At 39.7% G+C, this 22091-nt stretch overlaps 1 protein-coding gene across 2 annotated transcripts in view; it reads left to right on the top strand.

The window, feature by feature from the left end:
- Nucleotides 1–4762: 4762 nt before the first annotated feature.
- Nucleotides 4763–22091, top strand: part of EIF2B3 (eukaryotic translation initiation factor 2B subunit gamma) — a 113375-nt gene continuing 96046 nt past the window's right edge. The window contains exons 1-3 of one of the 2 annotated variants that reach the window (XM_086385299.1): nucleotides 4763–4802; nucleotides 7616–7772; nucleotides 17130–17278. In XM_086385299.1, the coding sequence (XP_086241425.1) occupies nucleotides 7625–7772; nucleotides 17130–17278 (297 nt within the window). In that variant the 5' untranslated portion in view covers nucleotides 4763–4802; nucleotides 7616–7624. The remainder of the gene's footprint in view (nucleotides 4803–7615; nucleotides 7773–17129; nucleotides 17279–22091) is intronic. The other variant, XM_086385309.1, reaches the window with a different exon arrangement.

Raw genomic sequence — 22091 nt, 5'->3', positions numbered from 1 at the left:
GGACCTGAAATTGGTTGCCAAAGTAGAGTTTCTCTTTCCATTTTTATCCTTCACTCAGCACTCTAAAAATAATAATTCCCTGTCCCAGGGACATGTCCTCAGCCAGATGGAGTAGATGAATATTGTGATATGGCCAGTAAATTCCCAAAGAGAGATTTCTTGCAGACTGTGGGAAGACTATTTCTGAGCCAAGGTCCAACTTTTGAAAAGTTTCTTTTGTCTCCCACAGTTCAAAGCGAACTTAGAGCTTGACCTTCTTAAACTATTTCCCTACCACATACAGACACATACACATAAACATCCTTTGGGGGAAGAAATGTGAACAGGAAAGAAACAAACATTTTAGGGAATAGTGCATTCAATAATCATTTATTAAATACTTCCCATGTGATTAATAATTAAAAGTAAATGAAAAGTAAATAATAAGAGTGAGGCTAGGCATGAGGGCTAATCATTAACTTAGTGAAAAGAAATGTTTAGAAGAAGAGGTGTTGTCAGTGATCCAGGCCCTCAGCCCAGTTTTGGTACTACCAAATGGGATGACAAGGGAAAATTTATGAGAAATTTCTAATTCGCCCAATTATTATTTACTTAGCATGTCCCAGATTCTAAGATCTGCAAAGACCTCTCTCTGCAGATATAAAGTCTTTTTAGCAAATAAGATACAGTCTTTGTCCTCAGGGGGTTCCCAGTGTGATATAGAAAACCTGAAAAAGGAGAATGACAGTCCTTTGTGGTGAGTGCCATAATGTAAGAAGCAGAAGCAGTGGGAGCCAGCAAGAAGTCCACAAGGCAGCCGTTCTTAAAACATGCTCCGTGGACCTCAGCATCCCCAGACCCTTTCAGGGGGTCTGTTGAGTTAATATTACTTTCATAATAATACTGAAACTCTGCCTCCTTCACTGTACTGATATTTGCACTGATCATGCAAAAGCAATGCTGGATAAAACAGCTGGTGCTTTAGCATCAGTCAGAGCAGTGATGCCAAACTGCATTAAGTCACTGTATTCTTCACTGCCACAGGCTTACCATAAAAAAACTAAAAAATAATAAAACAAAGGCAGTTCTACTTAAGAATGTCTTTGATGAGGCAATAAAATAATTTTATTAAATCTTTGTCCTTGAGCACACGTCTTTTTAATATTCTATGTGATGAAATGGAAGTACACGTGTAACACTTCTGTGCATACGAAATAAGTATGATGACTGTCTCCAGAAAACTCGCGCCATTGTTTCGTTTGTGAACTCCTGCTTTTTTCACAGAACACTGTATTTTCTTGAAAGAACAACTGACAAACTGGACAAACTTTATCAAGATGAGTGAAGTAAGCCTGTCATTTCAAGGAAAACCACTAACAACGATGATATCTGAGCTTTCAAGAGACAAGAAGTTTGGGAAACTTGTCCCAAGCTTGCCAGCATTCTTAAGGACTTTATCTGTCTATCTATTTATTTACTGGCTGTTCTGGGTCTTCACTGCTGCACACAGGCTTTCTCTAGTTGCAGACTGAGGGCTATTCTTCATTGTGGTACACGGGCTTCTCATCGTGGTGGCTTCTCTTGTTGCAGAGCACAGGCTCCAGAGACACAGGCTTCAGCAGCTGTGGAGCACGGGCCTAGTTGCTCCATGGCATGTGGAATCTTCCTGGACCAGGGATCAAACCCGTGCCCCCTGCACTGGCAGGCAGGTTCTTATCCACTGTACCACCACAGAAGTCTCCATTAAGGACTCTTCTAATGATTGGTGGTGGTATTAACAAGTGTGATTTAAAAAATATTGTATAATGAGTCAACATTGGGAAGATCTGCATAATTTAGTGAATCAGTATTTTACAAATGAGCAATGCATCAAGTTGCAAAATCATGCATGGGTAAAATGCCTATTCAAAATGCAAGTATTATAACAGTACAAAATGTTCATTGATACAAATGATTCTATATCACAACTAATCGTTAACAAACTACCATTTCTTGAGTTTAGTGTGTAGTACTGAAGAATACTCACAATTATTTGACAAAGACTATTAAAATCTCTTTCTTTTTTCCGACTATGTATCTGTGTGAGATCAGGTTTTCATCACCCCAAACCGTATATCACAAATGATGGGAAAATTCAGCTGTTTTCTATTAAGCCAGACATTAATGAGGTTTGCAAAAGAAAGATGAAACCATTGCATTCTTCTCACTAAATTTTTTCTTTTGAAAACATAGTTGTTTTCAATAAAGTGTAACTGTTACCATGTAATGGTTTTGTTTCTATTTTTATGAATTAATGTTTTTAAAATTTCTCAGTTTGAATTTTTAATATGGTTGGTATCGACAGATTCAACCTATACAAACAAAACCTCTTTGAAGCTTCCGGTAATTTTTAAGACTGTAGAGAGTCCAGAAACCAAAACATACTGCTCCAAGGGAATAATTTAAAGTGAGTTTAAATTGAAGTAATCCTTCAACTACTTTCTTCAACTAGAGGAGAAAGTCCTCCAGTTCCCTGAAAACATTTGCTAATTTAAACATGAGCATTTAAAATGGATGCCAGATATGAGGTTGAATGCTGTTCTTACTTCATAACTAGTTCTCACCTCAAAACCATGCTGTAATTCCCAAGGCTTCTGCTTGCTTGAGCTAATACCAAAGAGAGAAATAATCTTGCTGCAGAAGGAAATGGTAATCAAGTTTCAGGTCTCCTGTGGCCAAAGCAATCACTCCATGGCTCCCTTTACCAACTCAGTGTTTAGAGCTAAGTAATTTTCCAATAACTCATCACCAGCATTCTAAAGTGAAAGAGAGGCAGGGCACAGATAGGCTAGTTTTATGGATGTAGCCACAGGACTTTTTTTTTTTTTTTTTCAGTACGTTCTAGGCTGAGCTCCTACTCTTCTGGCTGAAAGTCAGGGAAAAATTACAAGTCCTGTCTTGGTGATTGTTGTAGTCCCACTATCTAGGATCTCAGACACTGGTTGGCACATATTAGGCATGCAATAAATATTGTTGAATGAAGTCAAATTCCTTTATTTTTATTGCAGAAGTTAGACTCCGCTTCCTAACTGGCAGGGAGCTAAGGTAACTAAAGTTTTAACAGATGGATAGAGGACTTCCCTGGTGGTCCAGTGGTTAAGAATCCACCTGCCAATGCAGGGAACATGGGTTTGATCCCTGGCTGGGAAAGATTCCATGTGGCACTGAGCAGCTAATCCTGTGTGCCACAACTGCTAAAGCCCTCGTGCCTCAGAGCCTGTGCTCTGCAACAGGAGAAGCCACGGCATCGAGAAGCCTGTGCACGACAAGCAAGAGTGGCTCCACTCACCCAACCAGAGAAAGCCCTTGCACAGCAACAGATCCAATGCAGCCAAAAATAAAACAAATACATTTTTTTTTAAATGAAAGAAATATTATTAAAAAGAGAAGGATAGAAAAAGAGGAAGCTTCCAAAAGAGAGAACGACCATTGTTCCTGTTATTCAATGTAGTTTACGGAATTCCCTGGTGGTCCAGTGGTTAGGACTCCGTGCTTTCACTGCCAAGGTTTGGGTTCAATTCCTGGTTGAGGAACTAAGATCGCTTGAGCCCAGCAGCGCAGCCAACAAAACAGAAACCACACAACCCCCACCCAAAACCAGATAATGCAGCTTAACAATCTTCCTTTAAAATGTACTGCTTAAAACAAAACAAACAAAAAAGAATTATTTTATTGTTATCTCCCAATTGTTGGAGTCTAGACTCAGCTGTTTGGGTTCTCCATCCGGATGTTGCAGCTTCTTAACTGGTCTCTGGAAGCAGAGATTCTTTATCAAAACAGCAACCACAGTGATCCTTTAAAAGCCTGTTATATCGCTGCTCCTCTGCACAAGTCAAGATCCTCACAATGCCTACAAGACCCACAGGATCTGAATTCTCTACCTTCTCCCCCATTGTCTCTCTGGCTTCCTCTGCCGTCATCCACTCTCCCCCAGCTCACTTTTCTTCAGCTCTGTTGGCTTCTTTGTTGTTCTCTGAAGTTGCCTTCTCTCTCCAAGGCCTTTGCACTTGCTGGCTAGTCTTCTTGGAAGGCTCTTACCCAAGATATTCATTTGACTCACTCTCTCCAAGCCACTGTTCAGTATCACCATCACAGTGCTGCTAAGTCGCTTCAGTAGTGTCTGACTCTGGGCAACCTTATGCACTGTAGACCGCCAGGCTCCTCTGTCCAAGGGGTTTTCCAGACAAGGATACTGGAGTGGGTTGCTATGCCCTCCTCCAGGGGATTTTCCCCACCATTACCGTGAGATCTTCCCGAATCCCACACTCCCGACCAACTTTTGATGGCTAAAGGTGGATGTTTTCCATACCATAATAATCTGGTTCAGAAAGCCAACGTTGAGTGGCCACATTAGACCTCACTGGTCACAGAAAACCTTGGCAATCCTTGGTGATTTCTCCACTGGCCAGCCCTAAACCGCAGCTCCCAATAAACTGTCCTTCCGCAGAGTGGTAGTAGGGACCAGGTCCTAGAAGAATTGTCTGAAGGAAGAGACTGGAACTAGTTCTCCTGCAACGTGAGGGACGCTCCGTGGGCGTTGGTAATTTGTGAATGAATGAAAAGGCTCCGGCGGCCCCGCCTCGTCTACTCCTCCCCTCCTCCCAGTGGCGCCCGTCTCCGCCGTCATCTATTACTCGGTGCTCGTTTTCTTCTCTGCGGGCCTGCCCAGCGCGTCCCATCGATCTGCCCGGCCATCGTGCGCCTGCGCCTTTTGGCTGTCAGTCGGCGGCAGCGTGGGGAGCGCGGGGAGCGCTGGGAACCGTGGCGGCGCGCGGGGACCTGAGGTAAAGCTGCGGCTTCTGCGCTGCCAGGCCGCGCACGAGCGGGCTGGCGGGGGGAGCCGTGCGGTGGAGGCCGCCGAGCCTCACTTCACCGGAGGGAGGCGGGCTCCTCAAGCCTTGCAGAGGAGGGCCCGAGGGGGTGGCAGGGGTGCAGAGCCCGAGTCGCCAGCTCGAGTGCCTCCCGGACCTGGCCGCGGAGCCAAGTGCCCGAACTAAAAGGAAGCTCGGGGAGCATCCGAGCCAGCCACCTTGTGCAAAAGTTGAGGAAATTGTTTCAGGGAGGGGAGGATCTGCTGGAAGTCACAGCGAGTGAGCACCGGACGCCCTGCGCACAGTGCCTGATCCTTTCCACTTAAAAGTCCTTCGTTCTTTTATTCTGTTTTTGGTTGTTTTAGGTGCAAGATACAAATACAAAGAGCAATACAATAAAGTCTGGCTGAGAGATCAGTTGTGATTCGGGGTTTTTATCAATTTACAAAGGGAGAAGGCAGTGAGGGCTGTATCGGAGGCAGGTTGAAGATGACAAGAACACCCTCTCTAAAGCCTGAGTGGCTAGCGAGTTATTGCCTTGATTCCCATCGCTCAGAGTCGTGGCAGTGACATTGAGACATTTGTCAGGCTGCCTGTTATCAGTTATGTTCATGATTATCACCCAGAGTCTCATTGAGAGCAGGAACCTCAGATCCTAGTGATCTGGGTTCTAATGTCCCTTCTGCACATGTTTGAGCTTGACGCATACTCTGGGTTGTTGTGAGGTTCACAGATGCTCATTCCACAAGTACTGACTGAATGCCTGGCATCTGACAGGAATTATGTCAGGTACTGGGAATACAGCGATGACAGTCAAGGAACTCAAAGGAAATAGACATTTAAATAAACAGGCAGATGGACTTCCCTGGCAGTACAGTGGTTGAGACTCCACACTTCCAATGCAGGGGCAGTGGGCTCCATCCCTAGGGGGTGGGTTGAGGGAGAGGGGAGTAAGATCCTACATGCCACACTTGCCAAGAAATAATGAAAATTAAAATGGGCAGTGAATCCTGAAAGGTAGAGATGATCTGTATATAGTAGAATGGAAGCCTTTAAGGAGAAAAGAGTTACTTCTCTGAGAGGGTGGGAAGGGATAAGAATGTCTTTATACACAAGGTGATTCTTCAACTGAGTCTTTAATTGGTGATTACATACTGGACACAGGAGAAAGGCAACTAAGGAAGCAAGAATAGCGATTCAGGGACCAGAATTATGCAACAGCATGGTTCAGCTGGCACAGAAAGTTTCCATGACCTGTCTATTATCAAAAACTTGTATAATGCTTGTCATTGTTTTGTGTGCTTTACTTGGGTTAACTTATTTAATATTTATAACAACTCTGTGAAGTAGAAACTAATTATCCTCACCTTAGAAAATTAAGAAAATGGAGGCTTGGGAAAGGTATGTAGCTTGCCCTGGATCATACAGCTAATTCATGGTAGAGCTAGAATTAAAATCCAGGCAGTCTGGTTAAAGGGCCTGTGAACTTAACCACCAGGCTCTCTTCTAGAAACTGAGGATGCTGAGTTTTAAATGTCAGGCCCCTGGTTACCTCACCTGTAAGTGACAGAACCAGAACTCAAACTCAGGTCTTTTAACTCTTAAGGATCCAGTGTTAATACTTTTCATAGTAACATCAGATGTTATGAGATTTATATAATGCCAGATTGAAGTTAAATACCAATCTGAGGCAGTGCCTGCTGGAATTGAAAGTACTGTATCTTTACGTTGTGGATGTTGTGTAAGAGCCTTTACTTTGTGCTGGGGTGTATGGTGTGTGTGTGTTGCAGTTTAGATACTGATGTGAGGAGCCCAGGACTGATCAAAATTATGGTAAAGGAGCAACATTATTTCCCAGTTTGGTGTTAAATACGTTTTTGTTTCCAGAGCATTGAATTTCACTTTGTTTTTAAAAGGTTACATCATTTGTTGTAAGTCAAATAGTACTTCTATTTTAAATCAATAAGGATTTGTGAGCTTTTAATGTGCCTCTCTTATGTGGTAGCAGCTGTAAAGAGATTTTTTTTTTTGAATGTCAAACAGTTTCATTTATCACCTTGAGTCTGAAAAAAAGAAATTAACTTGGTTTGTTTCTGTAATTGGGCTCTGCAAACCTAGGTTAAGATACAAGCCTACATTTGAGTTTATAGTGTTATATTTCAAGTTGGGGGTAATGAAAAAATGGGAGCAGGTGGCTGAATTAATAGAAGCATCTTAAGTCATTTCATACTTTTCAGAGATCTAATGTGCTTGTCTTTGTGCTGTTAATTCTAGTCAGAAGTTTTAAAATTTTTTTCAGGGAATACAAACTCACATATCAGAAACCAACTTGGTAAACTCTTACTCCTTTAAGAGTCAGCTCAAGCATCACTTTCCTATAAAACCTTCCCTATGTTTTCTAGGAAGATTTAGGTGTTACTGTCACTATATATGCCTACTGTACCTTAGATATATCCCTGTCATGGCATTAATGATGTTGTATTGTAATTTACTGCATGTCTTCTCTTAATTGTCAACAATTCAAGAGCAAGAGCCAGATTTTTGTTTTATTCATGTCCCCCCTCTAGCCCATAATCCCAGGCTGGAAATGAGAGTATTTATCAGTAAGAGAATAGGATAAATGTGATGTTTATACTGTGGCTAAGGAGTCTTTCTTATTCTGGTTATTGGTGTTGGAAATGACGTTTGTCATAAGTGAATATCAATAACCTAAATAAAAATAAGATTAATACTGTGTGTACATTGATTTTATTACGTTTTTCTCTTGGTTTTCTCTGTGATTACAGTTTTTAAAAATGGAATTTCAAGCAGTTGTAATGGCAGTTGGAGGGGGATCGCGAATGACAGACCTGACTTCCAGTATTCCGAAACCTCTGCTTCCAGTCGGCAACAAACCTTTAATTTGGTACCCACTGAACCTGCTTGAGCGTGTTGGATTTGAAGGTGAGTCATGGCAATGAGATATACTCACAAAACTTTTAGGGTTCTTTATCCTAGTAATTTATCAGCTTTATGAGGGTGAGAGAAATGAATGAAAGAAGACTAGGACTCAATGTTGGCTGGAGACTGGCCTCTTTAAATTAGAAACTTTGGAGTATTCTATTGCTGTGTGAAAAAGGTTGAGAAGATAGTGCTAAGTGTTTCTCTTTTAGAGCTGGTCTCCACAGTGATCCAAGATAACCCTGGAAGGATATCAGAACATAATATGAGAACGACCACATGCCTCATAGTATTTACTGAGAACCTGTATGTGCCAGGTAGTATATTAAACACTGGAGTACGGAATTGAAAAGGTTAACTCAAGCCCTGATTTCTAGAACCTTAAAGTCTAGTGGAGAGATACATATGTAAACAGATTATCATTGTGTAATGTGATAAATGTTATAACAGAGGCACATTATAAGTGCTTGTTATTAATATAAGGAAGATACTGTTTGAACTTGAGAGATTCAGAGAAGACTTTACAGAGTAGCTGACCCTTGAATTGACTCTTGGAAAATAGATTGACATTCTGACCAGAAGTATTCCATACAGAAGTAGTAAATTTTGCAGAGATAGAGTCATGATCAGCACATATTCTCGCAACGACTTTTCTTTTCTTTTTTTTATAACTACTTTTCATTTTATTTGGCTGTAACATCAGTGTGTATTCCCTGGTGGCTCACTGGTTAAGAATCTGCTTGGCAATGCAGGAGATACAGGTTTGATCCCTTGGTTGGGAAGATCCCCTGGAGAAAGAAATGGCAACCTACTCCAGTATTCTTGCCTGGGAAATCCCATGGACAGAGGAGCCTGGTGGGCTCTAGTCCATGGGGTTGACAAAGAGTCGGACATGACTTAGTGACTAAACAACAGCAGCAATATCAAGCGTAAGAGGGAAAAAATGTAATGAGAGAAATGAACAGGCATTATACTGTGAAGGGCCTTGTATTCCATGTTGAGGAATTTAGATTTTTTTTTTTCTTGAAAGCAGTGGGAAATCAGTGAAGAGCCTTTTTTTTTGGCTGTGCCACAAGGCATGTGGGATCCTAGTTCCCTAACCAGGGATCAAACCCATGCCTTCTACAGTGGAAGCACAAGGAAGTCTTGAAAGGATTATTAAACTAAAGTTTAAAATGGTTAAATTCATGTTTTCGCTACTCTTAAGTCCTTTGTATCTTTATATAAATTTCAGAATCAGCTTATCAATTTCTACAAAAAAACTTGCTAGAATTTTGATTAAGACTGAATTGAATCCATATATCAGTAGAAAGAGAACTCACATCTTAACAGTATTGAGCCTTCTGATTGAGGAGCATGATATAACTCTCCTTTTAGTTAGGCCTTTTGTAATTTCTCTTAACTTACACAACTACTCTATAGTTTTCAGTGTATAGGACTTACACATATTTTATTGTATTTATTTGTTCAGTTCAGTTCAGTCGCTCAGTTGTGTCCGACTCTTTGTCACCCCATGGACCGCAGCACGCCAGGCCTCCCTGTCCATCACCAACTCCCGGAGTTCACCCAAACCCGTGTCCATTGAGTCGGTTATGCCATCCAGCCATCTCATCCTCTGTCGTCCCCTTCTCCTCCTGCCCTCAGTCTTTCCCAGCATCAAGATCTTTTCAAATGAGTCAGCTCTTCGCATCAGGTGACCAAAGTATAGGAGTTTCAGCTTCAACATCAGTTCTTCCAATGAACACCCAGGACTGATGTCCTTTAGGATGGACTGGTTGGATCTCCTTGCAGTCCAAGGGACTCTCAAGAGTCTTCTCCAACACCACAGTTCAAAAGCATCAATTCTTCAGCACTCACCTTTCATTATAGTCCAACTCTCACATCCATACATGATCACTGGAAAAACCATAGCCTTGACTAGACGGACCTTTGTTGGCAAAGTAATGTCTCTGCTTTTTAATATGTTGTCTAGGTTGGTCATAACTTTCCTTCCAAGGAGCAAGCATCTTTTAATTTCATGGCTGCAATCACCATCCGCAGTGATTTTGGAGCCCAGAAAAATAAAGTCAGCCACTGTTTCTCCATCTATTTGCCATGAAGTGATGGGACCAGATGCCATGATCTTAGTTTTCTGAATGCTGAACATTAAGCCAACTTTTTCACTCTTCTCTTTCACTTTCATCAAGAAGCTCTTTAGTTCTTCTTCACTTTCTGCCATAAAGGTGGTGTCATCTGCATATCTGAGGTTATTGATAGCTCTCCGGGCAATCTTGATTCCAGTTTGTGCTTCCTCCAGCCCAGCTTTTCTCATGATGTACTCTGCGTGGTTCATGTATTGCTGAAGCCTGGCTTGGAGAATTTTCAGCATTACTTTACTAGCGTGTGACATGAGTGCAGTTGTGTGGTAGTTTGAGCGTTCTTTGGCATTGCCTTTCTTTGGGATTGGAACGAAAACTGACCTTTTCCAGTCCTGTGGCCACTGCTGAGTTTTCCAAATTTTATGGCATATTGAGTGCAGCACTTTCACAGTGTCATCTTCCCGGATTTGAAATAACTCAACTGGTATTCCAGCACCTCCACTAGCTTTGTTCTTAGTGATGCTTCCTAAGGCCCACTTGACTTCACATTCCAGGATGTCTGGCTCTAGGTGAGTGACTACACCATGGTGATTATCTGGGTCATGAAGATCTTTTTTGTATAGTTCTTCTGTGCATTCTTGCCACCTCTTCTTAATATCTTCTGTTTCTGTTAGGTCCCTACCATTTCTGTCCTTTATTGTTCCCATCTTTGCATGAAATGTTCCCTTGCTATCTCTAATTTTCTTGAAGAGATCTCTAGTCTTTCCCATTCTATTGTTTTCCTCTATTTTCTTTGCACTGATCACTGAGGAAGGCTTTCTTATCTCTCCTTGCTATTCTTTGGAACTCTGCATTCAAATGGGTGTATCTTTCCTTTTCTCCTTTGCTTTTCGCTTCCCTTCTTTTCACAGCTATTTGTAAGGCCTCCTCGGGCAGCCATTTTGCTTTTTTGCATTTCTTTTTCTTGGAGATGGTCTTGATTCCTGTCTCCTGTACAATGTTACAAACCTCCATCCATAGTTCATCAGGCATTTTGTCTATCAGATCTAGTCCCTTAAATCTATTTCTCATTTCCACTGTATAGTCATAAGGGATTTGATTTAGGTCATACCTGAATGGTCTAGTGGTTTTCTTCACTTTCTTCAATTTAAGTCTGAATTTGGCAATAAGGACTTCATGATCTGAGCCACAGTCAGCTCCTGGTCTTGTTTTTGCTGACTGTATAGAGCTTCTCCATCTTTGGCCACAAAGAATATAATCAATCTTATTTTGGTGTCGACCATCTGGTGTTGTCCATGTGTAGAGTCTTCTTTTGTGCTGTTGGAAGAGGGTGTTATCATAAATGGTAATTATTTCAATTTCCAGAAAATTCATTGCTAGTACATAAAAACATAGCTTTTTTATGCTGCCCTGTATCCTACAACTTTGCTAAATACACTTATTATTAATTCTGGCAGCCTTTTGTGGATTCCTTAGGATTTTTTACAATTTTACCTAATTGACATTTGTAGAACATGCCACCTAGTAAAGCAGAATGCACAATTCTTTTCAAATGCTAAGAACTTTTACTAAGATAGACTGTATTTTTTTAAATAAAACAGGTCTCAATAATTCTTTGAAGATTAAAATAATACAAAATATATTCTCTAACCACAGTAGAGTTACATTAGAAATCAATAACATACAGCTATCAAGAGAATCCCTAAGTGTTTGGAAATCAAACCACATATTTGTACATAACCCAAAGAGGAAACCACAAAGGAAATTTAAAAAACAATTTTATTAGAGTATAGTTGATTTACAGTATTGTATTAGTTTCAGGTGTACAGCAAAGTGAATCAGTTATACATACACATATATCCACTCTTTCTGTAGACTCTTTTCCCATATAGGCCTTTACAGAGTATTGAGTAGAGTTCCCTGTGCTATACAGTAGGTTCTTATTAGTTACCTATTTTATATAGTAGTATTTCTACGTCAATCCCAAACTCCCAATTTATTCCTTCTCCCTCTTTGCCCCCTGGTTTGTTTTCTACATCTGTGGCTCTGCTTCTATACAGACTTCATTTGTACTCCTTTTTTTTAGATTCCACATATAAGCAATATCATATGATGTTTATCTGTCTGTGTCTGACTTACATGACTCAGTATGACAGTCTCTAGGTCCATCAGTGTTGATACAGATGGCATTATTTTGTTCTTTTTTATGAGTGAGTAGTATTCCACCAAGTATATATATGACATCTTCTTTATCCATTCCTCTGTTGATGGGCATTTGGGTTGCTTCCATGTCCTGGCTATTGTAAATAGTGCTGCACTGAACATCGGGGTGCATGTATCTTTTTTTTTTAGGTATCTTTTTGAATTGTGGTTTTCTCTGGGTATATGCCTAGGAGTGGGATTACTGGGTCATATGGTAGTTTCAATTTTGGGTTTTTTTAAGAAACCTCCATACTGTTCTCCATGGTGGCTGTACCAATTTGCATTCCCACCAACCATGTAGGAGGGTTCCCTTTCCTCCACACCCTCTCTAGCATTTATTGTTTTTAGATTTTTTTTGGGTGATGGTCATTCTGACCAGTGCCAGGTGATAGCTCATTGTAGTTTTCGTTTGCATTTCTCTAATAATTAGTGATGTTGAGCATCTTTTCTTGTGCTTTTTGGCCATCTGGCCACAAGGGGAATTAGAAAATGTTTTTAACTTACTGAAAATGAAAATTCAGTGTTTTAAAACTTGAGGGATGTAGCTAAAGCAATGTTTAGAGAAAATTTTATAACATTAAGTTCTCTGTTAGAAAAGAAATGTCTCAAATTATCATCTAAGTTTCTACTTTGACAAACTGGAAAAAGAGAAGCAAATGAAACTCAAGTAGAAAGGAGATAAAAATGATAAGAGTAGAAGTAAGTGAAATAGAAGCCAAAAGCATTAGAGAAAATCAGTAAAACCAAGAGGTGACTCTTTAAAAAAAATATCAATAGAATTGTTAAATCTTTAGTTAGACTGATCAAAAAAAGGGGAGAAGACACAAATTACTAATAACAGGAATGAAAGATGAAACATCACCACAAATCCTACAGACATTAAAAGTTAATAAGCAAGAGAGTTCCTTGGTGGTCTAGTGGTTATGATTCTGCACTTTCACTGCCGTGGCCCAGGTTCAGTCCCTGGTGGGGAATTGAGATACTATAGCCATGCAGCGCAGTCAAAACAAGCAAACAAACAAAAAAGATAATAAGCAAATGTGAACAACTTCATGGTAATAAATTTGAAATACAGATTTTTTAAAAAATTGCTTTGGGAGCTGTATGAAGAATTAGTGTGAGGGGGTCAAGACTATAAGCAAGGAGATGAGTTAAGAGATTGATACAAAAGTCCATGCTAACAACAAAGAGGGCCTGAACTAAGGCATTAGTGCTAAGGATGGTGAAGAAGGCCCATTTGGGAAAGTTGTTGATTCATGCGGAGGGGTAATAGAAAGAAAGGGATGAGTTCCCTCTACTTTCTGCTTCGGTAAGTAGCTAAGTGGATGGTGATGTCAGTAATAGGAGAGGAAATGTAAGACAATGAACAGGTTTGAACGAAGACAGTGAGTTTGGCTTTGGCCACAATGAGTTTGGGGTGTCCTTTGGTTAGATATAGCAGATTAGAATACCAGATGGAGGTGGTGCCAGATCCTGGGCCCTAGGCTTATGATCCAGTGTTTATTCCACTCATACTTTCTTGAGACAGACCCATGAACACTTCTTTGCAGTGGTCTGTATGATATTGACATTGAAATGTGTTTTAGAAAAGATTTTCTTTTTAGAACTCAGTATCACAGGTGAATGACACATCTTAATACACTTTTAAATATACTACTTTCCTTTAATAAGTTCTTATGGCTTTGTCATTTATCACTTTTTTTTTTTCCTCTTGCTATATATCTTTAGTTATATTTGGGGATAGTCTTTTGTGGTATATTAAATGCCTGTTATATAGAAAATTCCTTCTGAATGAGGCTAACTCAGAATTTGGAGAATGACTCCTAAACATGATATTCTGGAGTTGATCTATAAACTCTTTGTTCATTCTGTTCATATAGTTCATTATTTTAGGAAGTTCATAGCCCTGCTTAGCATTAGTCTCTCCATAATGAATAGCAAGGAGAGATAAAGCCTTCCTAAGTGATCAATGCAAATAAATAGAGGAAAAAATAGAATGGGAAAGACTAGAGATGTCTTCAAGAAAATGAAGAGATACCAAGGGAACATTTCATGCAAAGATGGGCACAATTAAGTACAGAAATGGTAGGGACCTAACAGAAGCAGAAGATATTAAGAAGAGGTGGCAAGAATACACAGAAGAACTGTACAAAAAAGATCTTCATGACCCAGATAACCACAATGGTGTGATCACTCACCTAGAGCCAGACATCCTGGAATGTGAAGTCAAGTGGGCCTTAGGAAGCATCACTACAAACAAAGCTAGTGGAGGTGATGGAATTCCAGATGAGCTATTTCAAATCCTGAAAGATGATGCTGTGAAAGTGCTGCACTCAATATGCCATAAAATTTGGAAAACTCAGCAGTGGCCACAGGCCTGGAAAAGGTCAGTTTTCATTCCAATCCCAAAGAAAGGCAGTGCCAAAGAATGCTCAAACTTCTGCACAATTGCACTCACTTCACATGCTAGCAAGGTAATGCTCAATATTCTCCAAGATAGGCTTCAACAGTACATGAACCGTGAACTTCCAGATGTTCCAGCTGGATTTAGAAAAGGCAGAGGAACCAGAGATCAAATTGCCAACATCCGTTGGATCATCGAAAAAGCAAGAGATTTCCAGAAAAACATCTACTGCTGCTTCATTGACTATGCTAAAGCCTTTGACAGTATGGATCACGACAAACTGGAAAATTCTTAAAGAGACGGGAATATCAGACCACCTTACCTGCCTCCCAAGAAATCTGTATTCAGGTCAAGAAGCAACAGTTAGAACTGGACATGGAACAATGGACTGATTCAAAATTGGGAAAGGAGTATGTCAAGGCTGTATATTGTCGTCCAGCTTATTTAACTTCTATGCAGAGTACATGATGTGAAATGTGGGACTGGATGAAGCACAAGCTGGAATCAAGATTGCCAGGAGAAGTAACAATAACCTCAGATATGCAGATGACACCACCCTTATGGCAGAAAGTGAAGAGGAACTAAAGAGCCTCTTGATGAAAGCGAAAGAGGAGAGTGAAAAACTCAACATTCAAAAATGAAGATCATGGCATCTGGTCACTTTGTGGCAAGTAGATGGGGAAACAGTGGAAACAGTGACAGGCTTTATTTTCTTGGGCTCCAAAATCACTGCAGATGGTGACTGCAGCCATGAAATTCAAAGACGCTTGCTCCTTGGAAGAAAAGCTGTGACAAACCTAGACAGCATGTTAAAAAGCAGAGACATTACTTTGCTGACAAAGGTCCGTCTGGTCAAAGGTATGGTTTTCCCAGTAGTCATGTATGGATGTGAGAGTTGGACCGTAAAGAAGGCTGAGTGGGGAAGAATTGATGCTTTTGAAGTGTGGTGTTGGAGAAGACTCTTGAGAGTCCCTTGGACTGCAAGGAGATCCAACCAGTCAATCCTAAAGGAAATCAGTCCTGAATATTCATTGAAAGGACTGATACTGAAGCTGAAGCTCCAATACTTTGGCCACTTGATGTGAAGAACTGACTCAGTGGAAAAGACCCTGATTCTGGGAAAGGTTGAAGACAGGAGGAGAAGGGGACGACAGAGGATGAGATGGCTGGATGGCATCACTGACTCGATGGACATGAGTTTGAGCCAGCTCCATGAGATGGTGATGGACAGGGAAGCTTGGTGTGCTGCAGTCCGTAGAGTCAAAAAGAGTCAGACATGACTGAGTGCCTGAACAGAACTGACTGGTCCAATTATGAGACTGTCCCATGTTTATAGTTAGCTCCCTTCATTCGACCTAAAATCTCTCCACCGTATGGAAATGTCACCTTCTTGAAATCCCAAACAGTGTCAGTCACCCTGTCCTCTATGTTTTCATCACACTTCGTTTTTCTCTCTCAGTACCTTTTAAGGTCTGCTTTATGCTGTAGTTAGTGGCATGTTAGACTGATCTTCCTGAGAGCAGGTACTGTGTCTAATTCATCTCTGTAACATCAGCATTTTATATACGGTATATACTAAATTGGACTTGAGTTCATCATGGCCTGCCTCAAAAGCCATCCCTTCCATGAAGCCTTCCTTAACCATTTTCATGTCTAAAATTTCATGTTACGTTTCTTAAGAATAGGAGCCATGTTTAGTTCATTTCTGAATTCTCAGTGCCTGAATTTACATATTAAATATAATTGTATTTGTTGGTTGAATGAGTGAGTTAATGACTGAAAGAAAGCTAAGTGGGAAAAGGAAGAAAGAAGGAAGGAAGAAAGAAAAGAAAGTGAAAAAAAGAATGATTATAGTGAAAGGGAGAGGTAATTGAGCACTATCATGAAACACATATAGAAATTGTTACACTTTAGAGATGCTAAAATCTAATCTTCAAATATCTGCAACACATGTTATATTGCAGTGGATTACATTACCCTGCCAAAGATCTATGACAGAACCCCAAGTTTTTGTTAATTGATGCCTATATGGATAAGGTGAAGGCATCTATTACATGGAAATTGTCTGTTACTGGATTCATTATGATCATCAGTGAAACACTAATAGCCATCTGATGGGAAGTGGTGATAGCTCTCTCTTTGTAGTGAGTGAAGTTTTAAAATGTGATCCCAGGATTTCCCTGGTGGTCCAGTAGTTAAGACTCCATGCCTCCAATGCAGGGGACACAGGTTCAATCCCTGGTCAGGAGAACTAAGATCCCACATGCAGCATGGTGTGACCAAAAATTAAAACTAGAATAGAATAGAATCTCATTGGTATATGGTTTAATAAGTGCTCTTTTGCATTCTTTATGTCAGGAAGAAGTAGTGTTTAATATATTAACATGTTTTATCTTAGATCTCTTGCTTACTGGTTTTATGTACCCTGAACAAAGTCACTTCATATCTTTTAGTCCAAGTTTCCTCATTTGTAAAATGGAGGAATTTTACAATTTTTAAATAATTTTCTGTAAGAATTAATTGAGAAGATGCATGTAAAGTATGTTGCAAAATCTCAATAATATTAGCTGTCATTACTAAATCTAGAAACAGACCAAATCTAATTGAAGTAGTGTAACCACGGTCTAAATGAATGAGAGTTTTTGCACTATTCCTTCCTTTTTTTTCATGCTATAGAAGTCATTGTCATTACAACCAAGGATGTCCAAAAGGCTTTGTGTGCAGACTTCAACAAGATGAAAATGAAGCTAGATATCGTGTGTATTCCTGATGAAGCTGACATGGGAACTGCAGATTCTCTGCGCCACATATATCAGAAACTTAAGGTGAAAAACTATTTATTGATTTTTTTTGTTTATTTGTTGAAAATAAATATCATCTTGTTTTCCCAATGCATTGCAGTTTACAATGTGTTTTAAAAAATATATTCTAGTACCCCATATTTTGTTGCCCATGTTTCAGCTGCTGTTTAGTTTGGTTACTAGTAAAGATTTAGACACTCAGTTGTCACAGTCACTAGTTTCCAGTATTTTTCAGTCATACTACATCTTTATAAAAAAGATACATTTCTAATGTACTTCAGAAGATTCCATTTATATAAAGTTCATGAATAAGCAAAACTTATGTATAGTAGGGGCTTCCCTGGTGGCTCAGCTGGTAAAGAATCTGCCTGCAATGTGGGAGACCTGGGTTCGATCCTTGGGTTGGGAAGATCCCCTGGAGAAGGGAAAGGATACCCACTCCAGTATTCTGGCCTGGAGATTCCACGGACTGTATAGTCCATGGGGTGTCAAAAGAGTTGGACATGACTGAGCAACTTTCACTTTCATTTTCATGTATAGTAATAGAAATCAGACCACCAACTGACTCTGCAGATGAGAGATTGAGTGGAAAGAAATAGGAAGAAACTTAAAAAAATTTCGGCTCCTTCACATGATAGTATTTGGAAGTTTAGTCTCCTTTAATTAAGCAACTAACATGAATGGGCTTCCCTGGTGGCTCAGTGGTAAAGAATCTGCCTTCCAATGCAGGAAATACAGGTTTGATCTCTGATCTGGGAAGATTCCACATGCCTCAGGGTAACTAAGCCCAGGCGCCACATCGTTGAGCCTGTGCTCGAGAGTCTGGGAACCGCAACTACTGAGCCCACGTATCATAGCTGCTGAAGCCCCCACGCACTAGAGCCCATGCTCCACAGCAAGAGAAGTCACCACGATGAGAAGCCTGAGTACCTCAACTAGAGAGTAGACCGTGTAGCAATGAAGACCCAGCACAGCCAAAAATAAATAAATAATAAATAAAATTATTTTAAAAATGATATAGCAAGTAAATAAAAATTTAAAAAAAATTATATTGTGAGCCTACAGATATGAGGATGCAGTCTCCCCCATGGTTTGTGGCACATAAACTGAGAAAGATCCACTGTTGACTCTTCTAAAATTGATGTCCTTTGGAAAAAATTCATTCTGATAATGTTGCCATCTTGTTTGAGTTGGGGAGCAAAATTTCTCCTACTATTTCTGGTGATTGAAAACAGATATATTAATACTTTCTGCCTATCTGTGCACCAAAGAGCAAAAAATTAATGCAGATATTTACATGGCCTTTCCCTTCCTTTGCATGCATGCTCAGTTGAGTCCAACTCTTTGCAACCCTGTAGATTGTAGCCAGTTTTTTATTCTTGTCCAGGCAAGAATGCAGGAGAGGGTTGCCATTTCCTACTCCAGGGCATCTTCCCCACCCAGGAATCAAACCCTCATCTCTTGAGTCTCCTGCATTGGCAGGCAGATTCTTTTACCACTGAGCCACCAGGGTATGTGTATACCCAGTGCCCATTTACTGTGTATAAATGTATTTTATGTTTATATACAGTAAAATAGATATTGAGTATATAGTTTGATGAGTTTTGACAGTTATATACACTCAGATTGTGCTGTGGCTCGGTTGCTCAACGTGTTCAACTCTTTGTGACCCCATGGGACTGTAGTCTGCCAGGATCCTCTGTCCATGGGGATTCTCCAGGCAAGAATACTGGAGTGGGTTGCCATGCACTCCTCCAGGGGATCTTCCCAATCCAGGGATCAAACCCAGGTCTCCCACATTGCAGGTAGATTCTTTACCATCTGAGCCACTAGGTTATCATTATCCAAATCTAGAACATTTCCATCACCTCTCACAGTTCCTTTGTGCTTCACTTTAGTTAATCCCCCACCTTTAAAGTCAACTGCTATTCTGATTTCTGTCACCATATGTTAATTTTGCTTGTTCATGAACTATATATAAATGAAATCATATAATTTTATTTTGGTTTCTTTTGTTCAACATAGTATTTTTCAAATTCATATTATTACTAGTATAACTAGTTTGTTCTTATTTATTGCTGAGTAGTATTCCATTGAATAAGAATACCACTATTTACCCATTTTTCTGTTGATGGTCATTTGCATTGTTTCAAAATTTTAGATATTATGAATAAAGCTGTTATGAACATTGTTCTGCACATCTTTTTGTAAAAATATTACAGTTTGAAAAAAATTACATTACAGTTTGTAGAATATACTGTATTGAGAAATGCCAGATAGTTTTCTAAGTGGTTGTACATTTTATACTTCTGTCAGCAGTGTATAAGAATTGCATTTGCTTCACATCTTCATCAACACTTGGTACTGTCAATCTTTTTAATTTTAACCATTCTAGTGGGTATTACGTAACACTATCTCATTGCGGTTTTAATTTGCATGTCCCTGATAATAATGATGCTGATCACATTTTCATGTGATTATTGACCATTTGTTTATCTTCATGGAATGTCTATTCAAGACATTTGCCTTTTTTTTTCAGTTTTTATTATAGATTATAGAAATTCTTTGTATATTATAGATACAAGCCTTTTGTCAGATATGTGTTGTGAATATTTTCTGCCAGTCTCTGGCTTGCCTTTTTATATTCTTAATGGTGACTTTGATGGCCAAAAGTCTTAAATGTTGATGAAATCCAAATTACCGATTTTTTCTTTTATGGTTAGTACTTTTTTTTTTTTTTTTGCCATACCACGAGGCATGCTGGATCTTAGTTCCCCAACCAGGAGTTGAACCTGTGCCCCCTGCAGTGGAAGCATGGAGTCTTAGCCACTGAACTGCCAGCAGAGTCCCCTGTGGTTGGTGTTTTTTGTATCCTAAGAAATCTTTGCTTACCCTAAGCATAAAAAGATATTCTTTTGTGTTTACATCTAAAAGTGTTATAGGAATAAAGGTTTACTTTTTTCTGTATGAATATTCAGTTGTTCTTGCATCATTTGTTAAAAAGACTTTGCTCTCCTCATTGAGTTGCTCTGGTGCCTTAGTTGAAAATCAGCTGACTGATGATGTGTGTGCTATTTCTCTTCTCTCTTCTTTGTTCCATTGGTCTGTTTGTCTTGTCTCCTTCTGTACTACATTTAATAAAGTCTTGATTATCTTAACTTTATAAAGTTGGTATTGAAATCAGGTACTATAAATCTGCCAACTTTGTTCCTTTTCCTTAAGATTGCCTTGATTATTCTAAGTCCTTTGCATTTCCACATAAATTTTAGAATTAGTTTGCCAGTTTTTAGCCAGAAAAACGCTTTCTGGGATTTTGATTGGCATTGCACTGAATCTTTTGGTCATTTTGGGGGAGAATTGACATCTTAATATTGAATCCTTGGACATCTACTCATTTAGATTGCCTGTAATTTCTCTCAGTAGTGTTTTTTTAAATTATTTTCAGTATAGATATTTTGAGCATCTTTCAGTAATTTTATTCCTATTTCATCAGTTTGATAATATTGTAACTAGTACTTTTCATTCTATTTTCTAATTGTTTATTACTTGTATATAGCCACACAGCTGGATTTTATGTATTAGCCTTTTACCCCTTAACTTTCTTAAATTATAGATTCTTTAAGATTGTCTATATACAGCATGTTGCTTGCAAATAAAAACAGTATTACATCTTCCTTTTTAATCTTAATGCCTTTCATTTCTTTCTATTGTCTTATTTCCCTGGCCAGGGCTTCCAGAAGTTTAGTGTATATAGACATTTCCTTTTACTTTTTGGCCTTCTTTTGTCTTTCTGTGCTTTCATACAAGTAGATTTTGGTGCTTCTGATCAGAAGGGAGATCTCTAATACTATCATGTTGGGTGTGTGGCTTTCTTGAGTACAGTTTCTTATTTAGGGAAGAAATGGAGGATTTCTCTAGGATAATGAGAAGAGAACTGTGTTCTTTCACAGGGTTAGATGCCAGGTTTACCAAGAAGCTTAGGGTGTTTAGTGGTCTTCCCAAGAGCTGTTTTAGTTACTGTCTAAAAGTTTAGTATGGAGATATAAACTAGACTGTCTACTCCCTAATCTGTAGATCTTAGAAATGCTATTTTTGCCCTAGTCTGGAACTGGAGATCCTGGGAGTTCCATGCAAATAAGTTCCTATAACCCATAGAGGCTTAGGGGCAACTATTAATAGAGGGCATGAGGTAAAGAGTAAAGTAACTGCCAAAAGGACATTTTATTCCCAAGCCACTACCTCTTCTTATGGTTTTGATCACTTCTTATTTTAGGGCTTCTCCTCATCCCTGAGATCAGAATCCTCATTAACTCATGCTGCTGCTGCTGCTGCTGCTGCTGCTGAGTCGCTTCAGTCATGTCCGACTCTGTGCAACCCCATAGACGGCAGCCCACCAGGCTCCCCCGTCCCTGAGATTCTCTAGGCAAGAACACTGGAGTGGGTTGCCATTTCCTTCTCCAATGTACGAAAGTGAAAAGTGAAAGGGAAGTCGCTCAGTTGTGTCCTACTCTTCACGACCCCATGGACTGCAGTCTACCAGGCTCCTCCGTCCATGGGATTTTCCAGGCGAGAGTACTGGAGTGGGGTGCCATTGCCTTCTCTGTTAACTCATTCTTCACGATCTCATTTCTTTTCCTTCCTTACTCCTGTTTCCACATCACTTACACAGCATCCTTTACCTATACTCCTACCTCTGAGCTTTCTTAAGTTGTGACTTTGACTAGCAGGTCTCTGCTCTCTTTGCTATCTGCTTGGTTTCTCTTGTACCACTGACTCCTGAAATCCTGGCTTTGTCACGTCAGCTTGCATTCTCACCTGGAGTAGAAGGCAACAGAAC

Source organism: Bos grunniens, chromosome 3 (assembly GCF_055505025.1).
Source record: "Bos grunniens cultivar Pamir isolate PY7600 chromosome 3, Bosgru_T2T1.0, whole genome shotgun sequence".
Lineage (NCBI taxonomy): Eukaryota > Metazoa > Chordata > Mammalia > Artiodactyla > Bovidae > Bos > Bos grunniens.
The sequence above is the reverse complement of the archived record's forward strand: the minus strand, read 5'-3'. Positions and strand labels throughout refer to the sequence as shown.